This window comes from Cheilinus undulatus, linkage group 16 (genome assembly GCF_018320785.1).
Source record: "Cheilinus undulatus linkage group 16, ASM1832078v1, whole genome shotgun sequence".
NCBI classification, from domain to species: domain Eukaryota; kingdom Metazoa; phylum Chordata; class Actinopteri; order Labriformes; family Labridae; genus Cheilinus; species Cheilinus undulatus.
The window spans coordinates 11966806-11987488 of NC_054880.1; the positions used below are offsets into that span (position 1 = coordinate 11966806).

The 20683-nt window shown below is 37.2% G+C and overlaps 1 protein-coding gene across 1 annotated transcript; it reads right to left on the reverse strand.

Annotated features, from left to right (window-relative positions):
- Positions 1 to 5410: 5410 nt before the first annotated feature.
- LOC121524268 (class I histocompatibility antigen, F10 alpha chain-like) lies at positions 5411 to 20683 on the reverse strand. Its single transcript, XM_041809577.1, has 8 exons — positions 20453 to 20683; positions 17603 to 17869; positions 12422 to 12700; positions 9621 to 9923; positions 8670 to 8771; positions 6096 to 6113; positions 5872 to 5950; positions 5411 to 5531 (listed from the first exon to the last, which is right to left on the reverse strand). Exons 1-7 carry the CDS (start codon positions 20508 to 20510, stop codon positions 5898 to 5900), a joined length of 1080 nt encoding a protein of 359 aa, XP_041665511.1. The 5' UTR covers positions 20511 to 20683; the 3' UTR covers positions 5411 to 5531; positions 5872 to 5897.

The following is a 20683-nucleotide window of genomic DNA, read 5'->3' on the forward strand; positions in this document are numbered from 1 at the left end:
ACAATAGGTGGAATGTTGCGAAATGGGTTAAAAAACAAAAAAATGGGTGAAAAAGTGGTGAAATGGGATTTTAAAGAAGTGAAATTTGGTTAGGGTTGTTAAAACGTGTTTTAAGTGGCAAAGACCAGCAGAAATAACGGTGATAAAGAGGTTTCAAGTGGCAAAAATGGATGTAACAAATAGTGAAATGCAGTTAGAATGTTGAGAAAAGGGGTAAATAGTGGCAAAAATTAGTCAACAGAAGCAACAATAGCCTGAAAGTGCAAAAAATATGTCCAAAGAGATGAAAAAAATTGAAAAAATTGTTGGAAAAACGTGAAGAAAGGAGTTGAAATGTGGCTAAAATAGAAAAAAAAAAAAAAAGAAAAATAGCGGGAAGATTGTTTTCTTTTGCACCACTGACTGTTTCTACTATAGGCTTATTGTATCTACTGTAGATCTGTATATATGTTTTCATCATAGACAAGTGGCAAATAATACTGTCAAAAATGGGCAGAAACAAAGTGGTTAAAGGGGTTTAAAAGGGTACAAATAAATATTTTCAACATCAGTTAACACAGAGGTTCAGCTCTATAGTGATGACTGTGGTACCTGTTAGCCAGGATGCTAGCACCAATGCTGCTGAACCAACACACATTCAGTGAAAGCATCAATAATCAGAGCTGAGGAGGGCCGTTCTCTGGGTTTATCAGGGCAGCAGGACTCAGTCATCTCTTTCTCACACAATGAAGATGAGAAATCTGTTCTAGAAATGTCTGTGACTGATTGTTTTCAGATTTAGTGAAACCAGAGCAGCAGTTGTGTTTAATAGTGACAATGAAAACATGATTTCTCTGAATGAAGTCTTTTACAGTCTAAGTGTGGCATCCTCTCTCCATTAGGAGGTGGAAATGAGTGAACAGGTGTCATAGCACTCATCCCTGATTGGATGATCAATCAGCTCACAGCTAACAGAACGACTAGAGCTGTGATGCCTGTTAAGGGCTGCTTTCATTATACTGTATGTTAGCATCAAGCTAACAAGCTAATATGTGCAGCTGGTGCATGAAGGGTGGTTGGTTTAATTGTGACTCACTTTAGTGAATCTGATTTAATTCTTTCACTGAATATGAGACAAAAATATTCAGATTGTGCTGTTTGTTGATATCCCTGCTCCTGTAAATGTGTTTAATCATCTGTAAAAATGTATTTGACTGTTTAATGTCTTTATTTTGCTTTTATATTGTGTGCATCTTCACAGTCTCCTTTTTACCACTGTCTTTTTTTTAACTGTTTTAACTGGTCAAATTTACTTTATTTGCATTTTCTTTGTATTTGTACAAATAAAAATTCTAAGTCGCTCAGTCTCTGACTTTTGTTATTAAAAGCTGTTCTCATAAATTCAGATTTTAAAAATGGTGAATTAATCTCTGGAACTGCCATGTGGGTAAAGCCTTGAGTTTCCTTCTGTTTTATTTCATGCCAGTAAATAAACAATAGATGTCTAATGAAGCTTAGTGTAAGTTCAAGCAGGGAGACTTTCATTCCCATTCACCCTGTCATTCATTAATCACTCATTCATGTTCCTCTCTTTCCCTGCGCTGGTAATCCGCTAGCATCTTCTCACAAAAGTTCTGAGCCAGTCCTTTTCTACCACAACCTCTCGAAGCATCATCCTGCTGCTGTAATATTTTAAAATCACTGCAACCCTCCTCCACCCCAGCCTCCTCTGTCATATCTCATCAGTCTCCAGGTCCAGCTCCTCAGAGGTCTGATCCTCATCTTATCCTACTCCCTCCATCACCAGCACCAGTGTCTACACTCCATAGAGGGCTGTCCTATCCTGCTGTTGTCCTCACTTCAAGTACATAAAGACATAACAATGGAGACAATTTAGGATGTCCTGGACCGTAGTCTGACTGTGATCCAGTTCTGTCTGTGATTAATCAGCTGTTTATTGCCTGCGGATTTTAAAAAAACACTCTTTTTAGTATTTTTGCCTGTATATTTGGGTATCAAGAGTAGCTAGCAACATGATCAAACACTATTGTGTTACAGTGAACACAGTTTTAATCTTCAGTTGATGATGGAAAGTAAAAGAAGGGAAAGAGTCATTTTGCTGATTTTTTTTTTATATAACCAACCATTTCATTATTCTGATGTTGAAAATAGGATTGCGTTTTGTTATAAATAGAGGTATATGGCACACGTTCCTTTTCCTGCAGAGTTTACTGAATAGACATTTCCAGACTCTTCAGATGTAGATGTGGATCATACAGATGTTATCTTAAATAAAACTACAGGATTAATTCCACACTTGTATGAGGATTTTTGTCATCATGGCTGTTCCAGGCTCAAACATGTTCCCCATCTCTTTGTGTTGGTTTTTGGCTCACTCTAGTGGTGGAAAGTCCTTTCAACTTACATGTTGCCTCCAAATGAGGCAGATTTAGAGAACAGATGCAGAGAGAGGCTGTTGTACTGAATGTATTTAGACCTGTATCTCACTGATTGATTATTATTTTGTTTCATGTCTAAATGTGATGCAGATAAAAGTCCACACTGATCAACAGATGGTTCTAGCTTCAAAGACTGACATTGAAATAAAGAAGCGATTCACAGGTTCAGTAAACTGACTTTAAAAACCATAAATTCAGACTATGTGGGGAATTGAGAGTTAAAAAGTGTGTGAAATGAGGGAACTGGTTGGACTGGTGTACAGCAGGAGCTCAAAGGTCTGTCTGATATCTGACATTGACCTGAAACCATTTGGTACATGTCACCTCCACTTTAATTTCTTATCTTTTCTGTTGACATTTCAATAAAACACATTTTAAAAAGAAAACTGAAATACAAGTCAAGGGTTTTATTGAACAGCCTGGATTAAAAGGGAGTGTTTTATAAAGTATGAAGATGATTTTAACTCAATGAAGACAGAAAAGTGTTCTCATGGTCAATTTAAACCCTTATTACCAGTTCTTCTCTGAATCATACTGGACCAACTATTGTGCAGTTATACAGTTGAGCTTTTAAACATGAGCTTGTTCTAAAACAGCAGAAACACTCTTTAACTCAGTCACAGCCCTATTCAACAGTCTTTCTCAAAGTATGAGCACATTCTGTATCAGAGAACTTTTATTTATCTTTAAAAACTGGACGGAGCATCTTTAGACAGAAAATAATCTAAACGTATCTGGAGATGTCCCAGAATAAAGGAACATGTTTAATATTTGTCTATGAAATTTTATTAAGCATTAATTTATTAATTCTTTAGGTTTTAGCTGCATGTTTTAATAGCATTTTCACACATAAGTCAATGAAAAAATACAGTGTGATTGGCAAAAGTGTCTTCTATTCAACCAACAAAACTTTACTGCTCTCTTTTAATCAATAAGAAATCACAAAACACACATTTGGATTTATGGGGTTTTAATAAACACAAAATTAAAATGAAAAAAATAAAACAAAAACAAGGCAACTTCATCTTGAATCAATACATTTACAAATACAGTAAATAATTTTCAGCTTATTTCATTTTGATCAATTTGGAGCCTAATATAAAACACAAAATCTTCCTAAATAATTCTAAAAATATTTGCAGGAATTTAGAAAATTAATCATCACACAACCCTTCAGAGTGTCAGTGGAAATAAAAATGCTTCAAATTCAGAGACAAATATAAAATTAATAAAATCAAGAAGTATAAACTTATTTAATCCCAAACATTCTCCATTATTCAAAGATCATTGTTATGCTTCAGTGTAGAAATTATATGTAAGGATTTATGAATTATTCACAATTTATATCTCAATCAAGATATGCAACTAAATCTATGTGTCATATAAAAATTGATTTTTTATTTATTAATCTGTATAAAAATAATATTTTGTTATCAAAACATAAAAATAGTTTTATAGTTCACTTTATCTTTGTTTGTAACAACCCTTAGCCCTTCCAGAATCACAAACCTGACCTGGATATAGAAACTGTAGTATTTAGAACTAGGCTGCAGTCAGACAACAACACCAACTGACCACACAGAAAAATGACACTGGAAATATCCTATAAAATACCACAACCTTTGGCTTTTACACCATATATGATGCTGCTGTTTGTTAAATCACACATTTCCTCTTTGTTAAATGTAGGAATAGTTTAGAAATAGAATAGTAATCAGGTTCAAACCTGTGTACAACAAAGTCCTTCAAAAACTCTTCTTTTCACATCAAGATCAATAAAGTACAATTTATCAGTGGAGAAGACCACCATCTTCACTCACACCTGGCACCTTTTGGGGCTCTAAACACACTATTTTGGGTGCTGAATTCACAATTCATGTTTGTGACGTTGGTCTGTTGTGTTGCTCCATTTGGTCAAACAAGCAGAGAACCAAAGAACGGCTTTCTCCACATTCATATTATAATAAAACAGTGTGATAATGAAACCTCAAGTATAAATTATATAATAAAGTATCTCATTGAAAGTGCATAATTGATAAAGGTTTTAATGAAAATGAATGAGGCCCTGTGTCTTCCTTTTATGTGGTTATTTGCTGTTATATTGACGTAAAGGTAAAATAACACTGGTAAAGACGAGATTATAAAAGGAGAATGTGTTGTGGAGGAAGAGGCAGAGAAGCCCAATGACCGGGAGAAGATAAACGATCAGGCGTACCACAGTATTAGAGCTGCAGTGAGAAATGTTTGAAGACTGAAATTATAAAACTGATAATCTTTTTACAAGTGAAGATTTAAAGGAGTCCTTGGCTGGACTCCCATCACACGGATGTTGGTGCGTGCAACAGGGAGCTGAAGGAGGAATGCTGTCCAATGGACTATGGTTCTCTTGAAGATCGACTCTTTTTTGTACATTTTTATCTTTTTTGTACATTTTTATGATATTGATCAGTCCCATGTTTTTCTTTCTTTTTTTAAATTATTATCATTATTTTTTTGTCTAGAGGAATTATTGTGTTTTTTCCTTTGGAGAAGAGTTGATTATGAACTCTATAGCGGTTGAAGTTGTGTGGATTAACAGACTTAAAAAGGATTTAAGACACATAAAAGTGAACGGATATGGACAGATTGGGAATTTAGTTTATTTGGATCGTTAAGAGTGAAACCAAATCTTTTTTTTTCCATGTCAACTTTTCTGTGAAATTTATAAAAAGTGTTATGCTTCACGAATTTTTATTTATTTCATTTTAAAATTTTCTTTAAAGTTAAAGGTTTTATATTTTCCTTAAAGAACCTTTTGAGTGTTTAACGGTAACTCAATAAAGGTTTTGTGTTACAACAGGATGGTATGAGTAAAGATCAGAAAATGTCTGTGGTGTGAGGTTATCTATGTATATTAACATCTTTAAAACAAACATTTATTTTAGCACAAAGCTCCAGAAATGTAAAACGGACACTATGGTGGATTTGTTTTGAATCTAAAATCAAGAATCTAAAATCGAATCCTTCATTGATAAGTTTGATGAAGAGCAAATAAAGCACCAGAGAAATTTTTAAGCTTTGCTCATTAATTTAGTGCAAAATGTCTCCATAAACCTGCAGAAAAAAACACAGAGGAGAGAATCAAACATAAAATCAAAAGCAAATATCTATGAGAGTTTTTATTTCAGTGAAATAAAGGTATTATAAATGCACATGCCAACAGTAATATGTGAACTAACCAGGATCTGTTAATTTCAGTGCATTTATTTCAATAATTATTCTTAACTCAAATTAAAAGCTTTACTTTTTGTGTAAGATCATAAAAAGCCGAAGATTTTCTATCAGACTGAATGTGTCAATAATAAAGGAACAATCTCAGGAGGTTTCTTTGGACTCCATTTTTAAAATCAGCAATAAAATCAGCTCAATTCTAGACTGAAATAAAGAAACTTACTGAGTTCAGGCTGGTGTCTTTGTCTTTTAGGATGATGGATTGGGAAGCATGCTTTGTTCCACACCAGAGTCGCTGGCGGCTGTAAGGTCAGAAGAACAACGTTAGCATGGATCAAACTCTGAGCTGAGACTGTGGTTTACAACAGAGAACTCTCCAGAAACCCTTCTCATCAACACAATTCATTTCAGCTCTGATTAAACACAATCAAATCAGGATCTACTTACGAGATGGAGGGCGTTTGGCTGAAACAGAAATCAGAGAAAAAAACATTACTGATGGAACATTTGACATTTCTAGCCTGTGTCACTGATTTCTTGTTATGATCCGCTCATCTACCTGATCAAACATCAATAAAACATTTTTCTTTGGTTTAGATTTGACATGGTTTCTTTCTCCACTCCCTGTCATCATCCTGCTGCAGTGCTAACACACCCACAAAGTTTGAATCTGAGTCAACTTTCTGTGTGTCGCCATGAGCCAAGTGTACTGTAGAACTGAACACGTTAAACATACTCAATATATTTAACTGTTTATGTCAAAACTTCTAAGTAGTGGAAATAAATCTCTGAGTAAACTCAAGTTTGAATATCTAATTTACACTAAAATCCCTGATGAGTTAATAGAACTCAAAATATTGGAGGAAACTAATGACATAAAAAATTAAAGTAACCAAAAATACAGTATTTGTTTAGTAGCAGGTACTTGGCCATTTTAAACTACGTTAACTCAATTTTTCTCGTACATTTATGTCGGGTAACTTAACTTTTTAAATTTCAGCTACACTGTGGAAACTTCCAGACACTTAAAAACTCTGATTATATCCAACATCATTTGTAAGTAATAGCATTTATTTCCATCATGCACTTTAATTTTGAACATTTACACAAAGTAGGCAAACTTAAGTGACTACAACTCAAAGGTGCACCCTGAACCAGGCAAGAAAACCTGACTGCAGTGTGTAGTGTGGGGCAGAGCTCAACGTCATTGGCGGTATTTAGAAAGGTATTTACTGATTTGGAGTTTATGTAGATGAGTGGGAGAGAAATTTAGGCGTTTTCTGATTTCTGATAAGGAGTTATTTTTTTGGAAGAGTAGGGGAGAGACAGGGAGAGAGGCAGAAACGAGGTTTCAGCTGTTTGTGGATGAGAGGAGGGAGGAGGAAGACAGCTGGATATGGTCTGGAGTAGATGTTTGTAGACAAGACGCTTTTTATGAAAGTCAGTCGTGATAGTAACAGTCAGCCTCCTTACTTTTAGCTCTAAACTCTCCTTATGAATATTAGAGGATGCTACGTTAAAGCACATCAGAACTTATGTTAGATAACGAGAACAGGGCTAAACCACAGGATGAATAAACTCTTTCACCAACCAGTATAACTCATCACATATCACGTTAACACATTTTTTAAAAAGAGCTGATGCTCTAATAAACTCTTCAGCAACAAGTCACACACAGCTACCTATGTGTCTGTGTAACCTGCAGTCAGAGAGGATCTCATGGAGCATCTTTGGATCAAACCAACTACATGGAGAGGGGTGGATGTTTTTGAGGTTTGGGTATAAAGCACAAGTAGAGGACTTGCTTTGACTTGAAAAATATTAGAGATGACAGGACCAAACTTAAAAATAGGGGGCTAATCGGGAGAAATTACAAGTCAGGAGTAGAGCGGGAGACAGGGTAAAAAAGTGGTTGCAAAATGAAGTGAAGTTGTATGTAACGAGACTGAACACGATTGGTTCATGGAACATTGAGATGGGTGGAGTCAAACGCCGAACTGCACACTGCAGTCAGGGGCTTCTCGAGCTAGGAGGATCTCTTCCATTATGTTTAGTACATAGCTCACAGTATATTGTAGTTGCTCCCCATAGGGAAGACTTCTCTAACTGAGTTAGTAACTTCACTCATGATGCAAAAGTGTCTAATGCCCAAAGGCATTCTGGGAAACTCTGCAGATTAAGGAATGTTTGTCAAATAATTTGAGTACAATGACAAAAAACACTTAAAGTGATTGAGTGCTGTTTACTTAAAACTAAAAAACACAACCTATCTATACATTAAAATGAAATGATACAGCTGGTTTGTATTTTAATGTTACCACAGCTCATTATTTAAACAACCTTCAAATGTTCAGTACTAAGTTGATAGCTTCTCTCATGGTGCAAAAGTGTCTAATGCCCAAAGGCATTCCAGAAAACTGCAGATTAAACACTTAGAGTGATTGAGTACCGTTTACTTAAAGCAACAAATACATTCAATCAGCTCAGAAAAATAGAGCAGAAATAGCTATTTTGGATTTTTAAGGGAACACAAACACATTTTTAACCTTCTACTGCTTGGTCTTACAGTGTGACACATCAGTGACTTTTCACTGAGATCACAGACTCAATGACAGAGTGAGAAAAGAAAAATTCAATTTTCAGATCAAGAACTCAGAGTTCATGAAGAAACATGCAGTGAATCAAATATGTTGACACATTACATAATTATGTGGTTCAGAGACTGGACAAAAGAAAACCGATATGACAACACTGGTGCCTTACCCAAAAATAATTTATGAGCTAGTATCCTGATAAAATATAACCTCAACATTAATTACTTCTTGAAATGTATGCAGATATGTAATTTTAGCCACCAATTATCTCATTTTAACAAATTAAACTTATAAATGATATCAATAAAATCTGTTATTAGATGATAAATTGAGTTCTCACTGTTTGGAGGACATTTAAAAAAAAAGCCAGCAACTCAAAATCTAAAATCTAATCAAACAGGACAAAGTTTGTGTTTGTGTCTCTTACCTGTTCTCCGTTTGCGAATCAAGTATCCACCACCAGCGATGATGAGAGCGAGAACAACAAGGACTCCACTGACATTGCCAATGATAGTGTTTGTGTGATCCACTGTTGATCAGAAATCAATAAACCAGTTACAACCTGTGAGGATGAAGCAGGTTAGAGGAGAACATCTGCAGACCAGATCCTGGAAATAAACTCTGTTTGTCCTGATGATGTGAATTTTGATCCTGACGTGTCTGTAAATAAAACCTCCATCTATGTTTGAGCTCATTTTCTAGTCCCGTTGTCTCGCTTTATCTAAACGCTGCTTTCTTTACAGTATGTTGATGTTTAGCACCATGAGAGCTTACACAAACATATTCAGACTAGTTTCTCTGACAGAATAATAAGAAAAGAAAACTGGTTATTAATGATCTACAGACAGATTCATTTATCCATCCAGATCACTTGATATTTATGTCTTTAAAACTTTGAAGCAGAAAAGTTAACACAGTGATGATAATCTCTCAAGATAAAAAAAATATATAAACTTGTATTAAAAAAGCACTTTAACTGCTTTTAACATAATTGTCTTCATTGGTTGATTTAAAACCAAAATAGACCAATTTCAATATAAAAGTCAGTATAATTGTGTTTTCAGTTTTTCTTTGTTTGCATTTTCTGTCTAAAATGAAGGTAATAAAGGAGCACACAGTACAGAAAAGTATAAACAAAATAATTCATCATTAATCATTTTAAACATTTTAAAATTCAGAGTTAAAATCAGGAAAAATTTCCCCTCCACGAGTTTGCTGTAAGCTGTAAAGAGGCTGACATTTATATAGGTTTACAATTGATCAAAACTTATGAACTCTTTTATAAAAACACATAAAAATTGAACATTTGGGAGATAAAACTTGTCATCCAGCACACGACTGTTACTGTAAAATTCCCTCTTTCTTATCCAGGTCTTACCGTAGTTGGTTTTGATCTCTCTTTTCTCCAGTCTGGTGATGATGTCCTCCTTCACACCAGTCAGCTGAAACACACATTCGTACTTCTCCCAGTCTCCAGAGGGAAGTTCCAGGTCAACACTCATCTGGAAGGATCCGTCGGGATTGGGGAGGATCTCTCCCTGGTGCGCGTCCTTGTGCAGCTTGTGAAGCTCCTCTCCATCTTTCCTCCAGAACATCACGGCTCTGTTGGGGTAGAAACCTGTAGCGTGGCAGGTGATCGGAGAGGAGGGAGACTTCTGAAGGAGAGACACTGTGGGGAGGTCTGGAGAGCACACAGAAAGACCGTTCAGAGTTTCTCTCATTTAGGATTATTGTGGAGCTTTATGTCTTTATTTGGATAGGACAGAGGATAGAGGAGAAAATCAGGGAGAGAGAGAGATAGACCCAACTGTTAAACCATCATCAGCAAAAGTTAATAGCTTCTTGATCATTATTTACAATCACTATTCCTGCATGGTGTCATGCATTTGATGTTTTAGTTGCAAACAATCTAGAGAGGATATACGATCCCCTCCTAAAGTATTGGAACGGTGGGCCCAAGTCCTTTATTTTTGCTGTAGACTGAAAACATTTGAGTTTGACACAAAAAGATGAATATCAGACAAGAGATCAACATTTCAGCTTTTTCTTTTTAAAGATTTATATTTTGGCCTTTTCATGCCTTTATTGTAGAGAGGAGGACAATGGATAGACTCAGAAACAGAGACGAGAGTAGGGGAGAGACATGTGGCAAAGGGCCTCAGGCTGGATTTGAACCCAGGCTGCCCGCGTACATGATGCGCACCCCAATATTCCAGCTTTTATTCCCAGGAATTTACAGCTGGCCCTGATACACAATTTAGGAGATAGCTTTATTTGTAATGAAACATCAAATTTTTAGGTGAGCAAAAGTACTGGAATAGATAGACTTAAATAGGTTAAAGTGAATAGGACTTCACATTTAGTTGGAAAACCTTTTCTTGCACCTTTTCTTAACTGCATCAAGTCGGACTTAATACAAAACTTCAAATCACTACTCAAAACTCACCTGTTCAAACTTGCATTTTCTTGAGCCCCTTTGTTCTTTCATTTTGTTTTGTTTGTGAAGCGTCTTTGAGTGTTCAAAAAAGCACTATACTTTTGCTTTCTTCTTTTGTGATGCTTTTCCAGGCCTTTACCGCAGCCTCTTTCAGTTATTGTTTGTTTTGGGGGATTTCTCCCTTCAGTCCCCTCTTTAAAGCTTAAATGCATGCTCTATAGGGTTTAAGTCTGGAGGTTGACTTGGCCAGAATAAACCCTTTCCCTTCTTGCCTCTGATGAACTCCTTTGTTGTTTTGGCGGTGTGTTTTGGCTCATTATCTTGCTGCATGATGAAGACTCTCCCAATCAGTTTGGTTGCATCTTTCTTGAAATTGGCAGAAAAATGTTTCTGTAGACTTCTGAGTTCATTTCTGCTGCCATCATGTGTTACATCATCAGTGAAGATTAATGAAGAGCGGTACATGTCAGAGAGAAGACGGCCGAACAGCAGATAAATGTAATCCACTTCTCCACAGCTTATCTCAGCCTAACAGTTCAAAACACCGACAACAGGAGTTAAAATGTTCCGGCCTCCAGACAAGCTTATGCCCCTATGATCACACAGGAGAGTTTACTGAATAAGGTCTAAAGAAGCTCTCATGTTAGGAACTTGTCAGAAACTGGTCCAGCGTTCATCAGCACAGATAACGGACTAACATAATCACAGCTGTGAGCCTGAATGGTGGACTAGACTGCAGGGTTTTAGCCATTGTCTGCATGCAGGATTGGTGAGTTTTTTGTAGGTTTGCTTCACCCTTAATGAGGAAAACAATCATTTTATAATCAGCAATAGTAAACATAACAGAAAACATTTCAGGACTTTCCAAACACTGTAAAACACTGAGTATTTCATGATTTATGTATTTTTGATTTATTTGTAAATGACTGAATGAAGTCCTTTTCAAAATAAAACTGCTAAATTTGACTTCAAATTGATTTATACCCTTTCTGTATACAATTTTTATTAAAAATCCAATAGAACAGTCTATTTTAATCACCAAACTAGTGTCATTTGGGGCCGAATTAAATATAGCTGCTGAGAGGCCATTTCGAAATATCACAATATACATTGTGTATTAGGATACAGCAAAAATGTATCGGGATATCAATTTTAGGTCATATCACCCAGCCCTACCCCTAACTATAAATGCAGTCTGCACAGGCAAAACCCAAATCTGAAACTGAGCGTAGACATTCAGCACTATTCATTGTGTGAATAATCAAAGTCACTGGACACACCTGGTCAACAAAACACACCTGTAAGTCACATGTTCCAACATTTTTGCTCACATGAGAAATTGGGAAATGAGTGGGTTCAAACAATGAGTGCTATCTTCTAAGTTGTGTATCAGATCAAGACGTAAATACCTGGAAATAAAAGCTGAAATGTTGATCTGTTGTCCCATATTCATCTTTTGATATCAAACCCAAATGTGTTTAGCTTACAGCAAAAGTAAAGGAATTGGGCCCAGCGTTCCAATACTTTTGAAGGGGAGTGTATGTGATACAAATAAACATGATCAGATTAAAATACTTAAAGTCAGGAAGGGAAAAGAGGGGAGAAAGACAGGAGTAGAGAGGTGAGTAAGGTTGAATTATATAAGAAAGGTGTAAGAGAACAGAGAGATAATAAAAAGAGGATAAAAAAAAAGGAAATATGTGAACACTGTCAAAATAAATGTACATCAAGTCGTCTGATACCTTTTTTCATCAGATAGTCCTTTCCATAGCTCACAAACTTCCACAGCAAGTAAACGCACTCGTGGGTATAGTAGTACTGATAATACCTTAACTTAGCTATGTCACTATTCAGCTGGTTTTTAGTGAAGACAGCCTGAGGTATAGGAGTGACATATGTCATAGTCTTCATGTCCAGAGTGATGAAGTCTTTTCCATCATAACCAAACTGATGATATCCATTAACCTCATTAGTCTCATCATCCCAATCACAGCCTTGCATCAACTGGTAAACATGAACACCTGAGAGAGTGAGAGAGACAGAGAGAGAGATAGCATATTTTCAATATAAAACAATATTTGAATTTCATTACATTGAATTTCACACATTTTTTCCATAATTTTTGATACCAATTACAGTCTTTTTTTCTGTCTCCAGTACTGGGAGGCCCTAAAGCCTACAGACACACTAAATTAAAAATAACAACATTTGAGGAAACAACCATAAAATCACATGATTTTTGGAAAAAAAAAAAAAATTAAACTCTTTCAATAAACCTCGAAAAGAAGAACTGTCTATTAAAAGTTGAGAAATTGGGAAGAAACATTTGAAAATCTATGTATTTCAATTTCTACTAATTCAATGCAAAATCATCTCATTGACATATTAAATTTCTTTTGGTCAGTCGTTAAAGATGTTTAGAGCCCTTTACATTATGAAAACACAGAAGCAGAGCTGCTGGCTCAAGACTCTGACACTCACAAAAAAACGTGGTCCTGATGGCATTTTAAATGAAGTGCTCAAATTCAGCGACCACAAATGTAACATGGCTTTAGTGAAATTATTTAAGATAACTCTGAACACTGGACATTTCCCTGACCTCTGGAGTGAACTGTCCCCCTTGGGATAATTAACATTTTTTGAATTGAATTGAATTAAAGGCTCTATCATATTAAAATACATCAAAATGGAAATAAATTTGATTCAAACAATCACAAAGGCATACGTGTCAGCAGCAACCTGGAAAAATTACTCTGCAGCATCCTTAACAGCTGACTAAAAGACTTTCTTAGTGATTATTATGTCATAAACAAGAGTCAGATTGGAATCACACCAAAACATAGAACACACCATATCTAAACCCTCCATACGTTGATTAAAAAATACGTTCACAAAACAAGCAGAAAATCTACTTTTTTGTGGATTTTAAAAAAGCATTGATTCAATTTGGCATGATGGTCTGTAACTAAACTCAACTGAAAAGGTTTAGAAGGTAAAGTCTACGACATTATCTGCACTCTGTATACTCATATGAAGTGTGCTGTTAATTGCTGTTATGATTGGCGAAATTGAAACAAACTAATTGCAGATGATCTGACATAGGGATGGGAACAATTAATCAATGATTGATTAATTGGTCTTTAAAAATTTGGTTGATCACAGGGAACTTAGTTGATCTGATGTTGGCATTTAATAAAGAGACTAAACACGTCTTACTCTGCACTGCACAACAACATCTACCGTCATAACATTGTGAGTGGGTTTTAACAAAAGCAGTGAGACATCTTACCCATCAGGGGGTGATTTAACTTAAGGAGAGAGGGAGAAGGCAAACAGAAGAAGTACTTGAGCAGCGCAATGCATTATCTCAATTTGTGGAAACAAAATGAAGAGAGTGAAGCGAAATGTGGTGTGGGACTACTTCAGTTTAGAGAATCATTGAGAAACACAGTCATTAGTTACCAGTTTTTGTTATATAGGGAAATGTGATATATATTTGAGTTTCCGTTAGCCGGCATTGGCCGGTAAAAAGGGCGGAGGTCTGGCAGATAAAAATATAACCGGTCAAATAAATGTCTGGCAGAAAACATGCCAACGACCAGGTAAGTAAATACTGAATGCTTGCAGATTATATATGTGTAACCTAGAAGATATGTTGCGAGAATGCGTTAATATAAACTAAAAGTAGCCTGATCTTACTACATCTACTGTCATGCGGTGCTGGGGTTTATCTCCTCAGACGGCAAGCACATGGCTAATCATGTATGCATGATGAGGTAAAACCAAGCCTTCTCTCAGAGCATGTGCAGTACTGCTGGGACTGTGCTGGAAAAGTTTGACCAGAACATTCTCGGAAAGCAGAATTTTAATCTAAGTGAGGTTTTCCTGGTTAACCAAAGGCTTAATATCATCAGCGGTATGGAGGGATTTTGTGTCATCACTGCGAGTAATGAAGAGGCTGAAACAAAGGGAACTGTGTAACTGAGCATCTGAAACCTCAATGCAGCTGCAGAAAGAGAAAGGCCTACGCCGAGCAGAATAGTGGACTTCGATAAACTACCTATGACCAATCCTCAGATAAAGTCGGATTGTAGTCAATACAGAATCACATCGTGCAAAATGACAGAGACCGCTGGAGCTGATAACGAAGGCTCCATCTCTCTTCCTCGTCCGTAGCTGGCTGTTAATGCTTGGGATTTCCTGGCTAATTAGCAGAAGTAGTCTTGGATAAGCCATCAATGAGAGGAGGACTGGATTTCCAGCTTTAGCGGAGGTTAAAGTTAGCTATATCATCATGAGGACTGATATTAGCAGCTGACGTTAAGACTCATTTTTCATTTGAAATGCAGCGTTTTAATGCAGTGTCCAGTTAACAGAGCACTGGGGAGTTATGTTTGGATGCTTTGTTGTTGTCGTTGGAGGTTGGTATTTGGCTGTTATAAGCTGCTAAATTATGACAGCGGCGATTGTGCTAACAGGCTAACGGTGCTGATGTGAAGCTAACTGTTGTTGTTTATGAGTTCAACGTGGGCGTGTGTTGTGTGACTGACTGCATGTGTAAAGAAAAGCTTGCAGCTTTCATTTTGAAACCACTTACACAAAGAAAAATAAGAGAAAGTCTGTGTGCAGTCATTTCTAGGGTTTTAATCATATGTACGTGTCTACCAGTCTGTAATAACAGGATAATAATTACTCAGGTTGACTGTCGGCTTGGTTTCTACTGTCTTGTTTTATGTCTTCTCTCCCATTTAGCGCAGACTTGTATATATAAATGTACCACAGAATATCAGATTAATGCGTTTTGCTGCTGTTAATGCAGCAAAATAATATTAAAGCAAATGTCTGATAGTTGTTCTAAATGGCTGGAATTCTTGAGGACTGCCAGTCATTTTGACCGAGGAAAAAAAAGTCTAGCGGAAACGCTGTGTTATACATATGCCCATGTATGTATGTTTTTATACTTACATAACAATTAATCAGATAATTGATCGTTAACATTAACGATACTCGAGTTGGCAGGTTTAATCCAAACGCCCATCCCTAATCTGACATTGCTGGCTCCATCCAGGAGGCTTTACAACAGCAGCTGCATTATCTGAAAACTTTCTGTTAATTCTAAAAAAAATCAAAAGTCTGATATTCCAGACTTGATATTCCAGAGGTCAGGGAACCAGCAAAGTTTTGTTTGGGCTCCACAGACATAGAACACATCAGAATCTGGCTCCAGATTTTAAATCTGTAATTGAACCAATTTTACTTCATTGTTGTAAGGTTTGGGGTCCTCTTAAAAAATCTAAACTATGACAGAAGGGACAAACACCCCATAGAGACCTCACAGATCTGTGTCCAAAAGAGAGCTTTAAAATTTGACAAAAACCTAAAAACCAGTGACCTCGGCTCGAACCATTACAAAGCTCTATTTTACCAAGAGGAGAACCTAGAGAAGAGCCCCCTCAACTAGCTGATCCTGAGGCTCAGCTCACCTAATAGTACCAGGCCTCAGGACAGCCCTGACACCATCCCAACAATCAGATTGGCTGGGATGGTGTCAGATAGAGGGAGAGAAAAAAAATACCACAATTGTACAAAAAGAACTTGAAGTAAACTTCAGTGCTATTCGGCTATAAATACACACTACTGTAACAGATAACCTTAGAAGAGTCTGGCTGCAGAACGTACATCTCTAACAGCCACTCTCACATACCGTTCTTCTGAGATGCTGTTTATCTTAGAGTGGAAATACATAACAAAACTTAGAAAAAGTATTTTTCCATCATCATGAAGGAGGTAGGTAGGAGGGAGGTAGATGGTGTAGGATAAAGATTACACAGTGTATCTCAGAATGATGAGTCAGCCACAACTTCTCATGCAAAAACCTGGACAGCAATTTGAAAGGATGAGTCAACAAAATTATTCAAAAGTGATTATAACATAATTTTTCCATCACTATTAAAAAAACAGATGCTGTAATATATTTTTCATGCAAGATTTTTTTGCTAGATCCAGTAAATAGGGAGGGTGAGCAAGCGCTGTGATTTGTTTTGGCACAGAAACTGCTTTACTAAGAGCGCAGTGTGAGCTGGAGAGTTGTCTTGATGAAGAATAAAACTATTTCTTAACAGGTGTGATCTTCTTCTGACTCTTCCTCAGTTTTTCTAGAGCCTGTTTATTAAAGTGTTGATTTATTACTGACCCTTATGGAACCCAGTCCTCCAAAATGATACCCTTAATGTAAAAAAAAACAACAACAAAAAAACAACAACATTGCCTTGAATGTGGACTTGCTTTTTCATGCTGTCTTCATTCTTGGTGACAACAGTGTTTTCCATTGCAATGACTGCTGTTTTGTCTCAGGATCATATTGGAAATTTCAAGTTTCATCACATGTAATTTCTCTTAAAAACATTCGGTTTATGTCAGTTTGTTGTAAATTTGTGTGTTTCTCCTTTTGATCAGGAGTCAGATGTTTTGGGACAACTTTGGCACAAAGTTTTGTCATGTTCAAATATCCTTGCAAAATTTGTCATACAAAATGGAGACGATTTCTGATATCATTCTTACACTGAGCTGTCTATCAGCTGCGTGTTGTTCAGCTGCTTTGATCATCAGCTTTTCTAAAGGACAGGAAATATGGACCAGATCACTGTGGACACTTCACTCCACTTATTCTCATGTCATCTAGTGGAGATCAAGTATTCACAATCTCTGGGAATTATTATGGGATGGACACAAACACTCAATCAGAGCAGTACAGCAGCATCCAGGAGTCTGAGTCTCTCTGATGTTTCTGTTCAGTCTCACTGTTTGTTTCAGAGAAAAGACTTCATCAGACTGATTCAAGCATGGGGAGAAAACACACTCCTGACTCTGAGAGTTCAAATCTGTTTACACTCAAATAAAACTAAAGACAAACACAAACTCACCTCCAGTTTGGTTGAAGCGCTGCTTAGCAACTTCAATGTTGGCTTTGAGCCACTGCTGGTGAGTAAGAGCATTCCCAGTCTCCCATTCCCAGTAGTCATCTCTGTACTCTGTGATTTTGTTCATCCAGTCCTGCTTGGGTATTACTTCCATCATGTTACTGTCGTAGTAATCAGCCTGAATACCATCCACCATCCCAACAGACACAAACTCTGGGAAGTCTGGGACTTCAGACGATAAGGTGGAGAAAAACTCCATAGTGTGAATCACTGAAAGAGAAAATATTTACATCAGTTCATATTTTTCCTTTACATTTTAATTCATCATTTAAAATGAACTGTAAAATTAAATACACAGCTAAATTGATAGTGTTAATCAAGCTCTTAAAAATACATTTAAAACATTTAGCCTGTTTATTGGTCCACACAACATAAAAACTAGTCAACATTTGAAGTGGATCAAAACTTATCATCAAAATAGTCCTAAAACCAAAATGTGTTTTTTTTTTCCACAATTCATGCATAACATGTAAGTCGGTTATTAGTCAATGTCTTTCTTAATGAAATTCCATCCTTCATGTCTCGATGGCATCCAGACATGATTGTTTGTCAATAGGTACCAACTGACCTGTCATGCCACCGAGTCAGACAGGTGACTTTAAAGAAGTAGCGAACACTTTAACATTTTTTTCAGCGGTACACTTGAGTATCTGGCAGAACTATGATAGAACACATCAATGCTGCTGCTGTTATTTCTAACATTTACACCAAACTGATAAAATCTGCATTTTATGTCTTTTAAATAGCTCTAACAGACATCTGCCTTGAAAAATCTTTTCTGAAAAGGCTGGGCTGGGACATTTCTATGTCATAAATTCTAGATTAAAGATCTAACTGACTTTACCATTCAGAGACCACTACCGTCCTCTCCTGCCTGCACCTGCACTGCTTCGGTTCGGAGAGCTCCGGCGGTGCTGGAGCAAACAGTCCAAACAGGTAGTGCTCAGGACCACAACAATGATTATCACATTTGTTAACGCAATTCATGCTTGTTTTACAGTGTGAGTTCAGATTTTTGATCTATTCTAACATGTGCAATAAAATCTTGTTTTGTTGAACTGAAAATGTCTTCTTTCCTCTATTGGGTACTGCTCCAAGCTCTCATTTCCACACAGCATGACATATCCAGCGCATCACCATTATGACCATTGTCTTAGCTCCTTGAGGCAGTCTAAAGGCACTACACTGCTGCACTGCAGGCAATAATGTTTAACCCTTTGATGCACAACATATGCACACCCCTTCTAATGCACAACACGGGTCAAAAATGAGACACCAACAAAACAAAATACATTAGGGAACAGGTGCCATCTCAATTTAACACACATCTTTCCACTGCCTCAATAAGGTGCTTTTTTTGGAATTTGGATGTACCCTCCATGCCCTCTTAATACATGGAATGGCAAACTCTTTGCCCAGCTCCACGATGAATACCCAGCATGTATTGTTCAAACCACCCTTGTAATAAGGCTGTTGTGTAGTGAAGATGGTGGAGGCGTTGAGGATGGCAGCATCCAGCATATTGTTCCAGAGCACCATGGGCCACCTCTGTGTTCTTACATGAGAAGTTGCTAACCCTCTGATCACTGTGCTGTCCTCCTTTGTTTTGTTGTAGTACTGGATCACTTCTGGTACGCATCTTCTTCTGACTGCTATCATCCACAGCTTTGTCATTATGCAGTTCAAAAGCAATGTCTGATTTTCATTGGTTAATTTTCATTGAATTTTTATTTATTATCACTTTTGTCAGATTCAAGTTATCTCTGTGACCATTGTGGGTTTTTCTTTCATTAACAGAGGGGTACCAACAATTTTGTCCACGTGTGTATTTAGCAGAACATTTTCTGAATTTTCAGCGTCCCAGAGCCACCCCCCTCCATGCCGGCTCTCACCACCCACCACGCAAACACGGAGACATCATCTTATCTATCTTACCACATGGCCCACACAGCCTCAACAGCATGTCACCTTCAACAGACCCAGGCTCCATACATGCAAGCTCCAGGTAGTGACAATGCCGATACTACCTTCCTTAACACCACTCATGATTACAGTGCAACAATTATAGTACAAACATTACCCATAACTAAGAGTTAAAAGGGGGGGGGGGGGGGGGTGAGACGGATTAGAAAGAGAGAGAGAAAGCAAGCTTAGTAATAGGGTGGGGGAGGCAGAGCTAAGGGTGTGGTACCCTAATGTGGGCTTACACACACCGTGCCGGACCAGGCTGGGCGCTCTACCTCCCTCTACACCCTCATTTTCATCACCCTTCATTTTTGCCACAGCTGGCATTACTCCTCCTCATCCAAATCCACTGATTGGCCTGAGCTGCTTCATCTGACATCTCCTTATCTGTCTTTTGCACAATCTGTCCTTGCAATCCCAGCTCTCTAAGTAATGGAACAGCTGACCTTGCTACCCTCTACATCCCACTTCTACTGGACAAGTCCTAACTTTCCATCCTCGCTGTTTAACTTCTGCTCCTACATCTGTATATCTCAGCTTCTTCCTTTCATAGGCTTCCTCCACAGAATCCTCCCACGGAGCCGTCAGCTCTATAAAATAAACTACACACTGACTGGCAGACCACAGCACTATGTCAGGCCTAAGATTGGTGCAAACTATCTCCTGTGGCACAAGTTTCCCTCCTTGACTTTTAACATTTCAACAATCTTCTTTAAGTCCTGAAAGTAAACATCAAATGATATTAAATGAAGCTCTAATATTTACTTCAGAAAGATGTGAAACATTTTTGTCTTTACGATAAATGGACTTGATTGAATATAAACTCACCTGCCGTCGTGTCATGTAGGAATAATGCCAGGAGAGTCAAAATCATCACAGTCTTCATTTTGACTCGTGACTTCTTCAACTTGACTTACACACCAGCATCGTGTTTGTTTCCTATTCGAGCTCAAACCCGGGAAAAGAAAGCGCTGTGTTCAGCCTCTGTGTCAGCCAATAGGAATTTAGCATGAGCATCGACGTCTTATACTTTACGTCCTATTGGTTATATGAGTATCT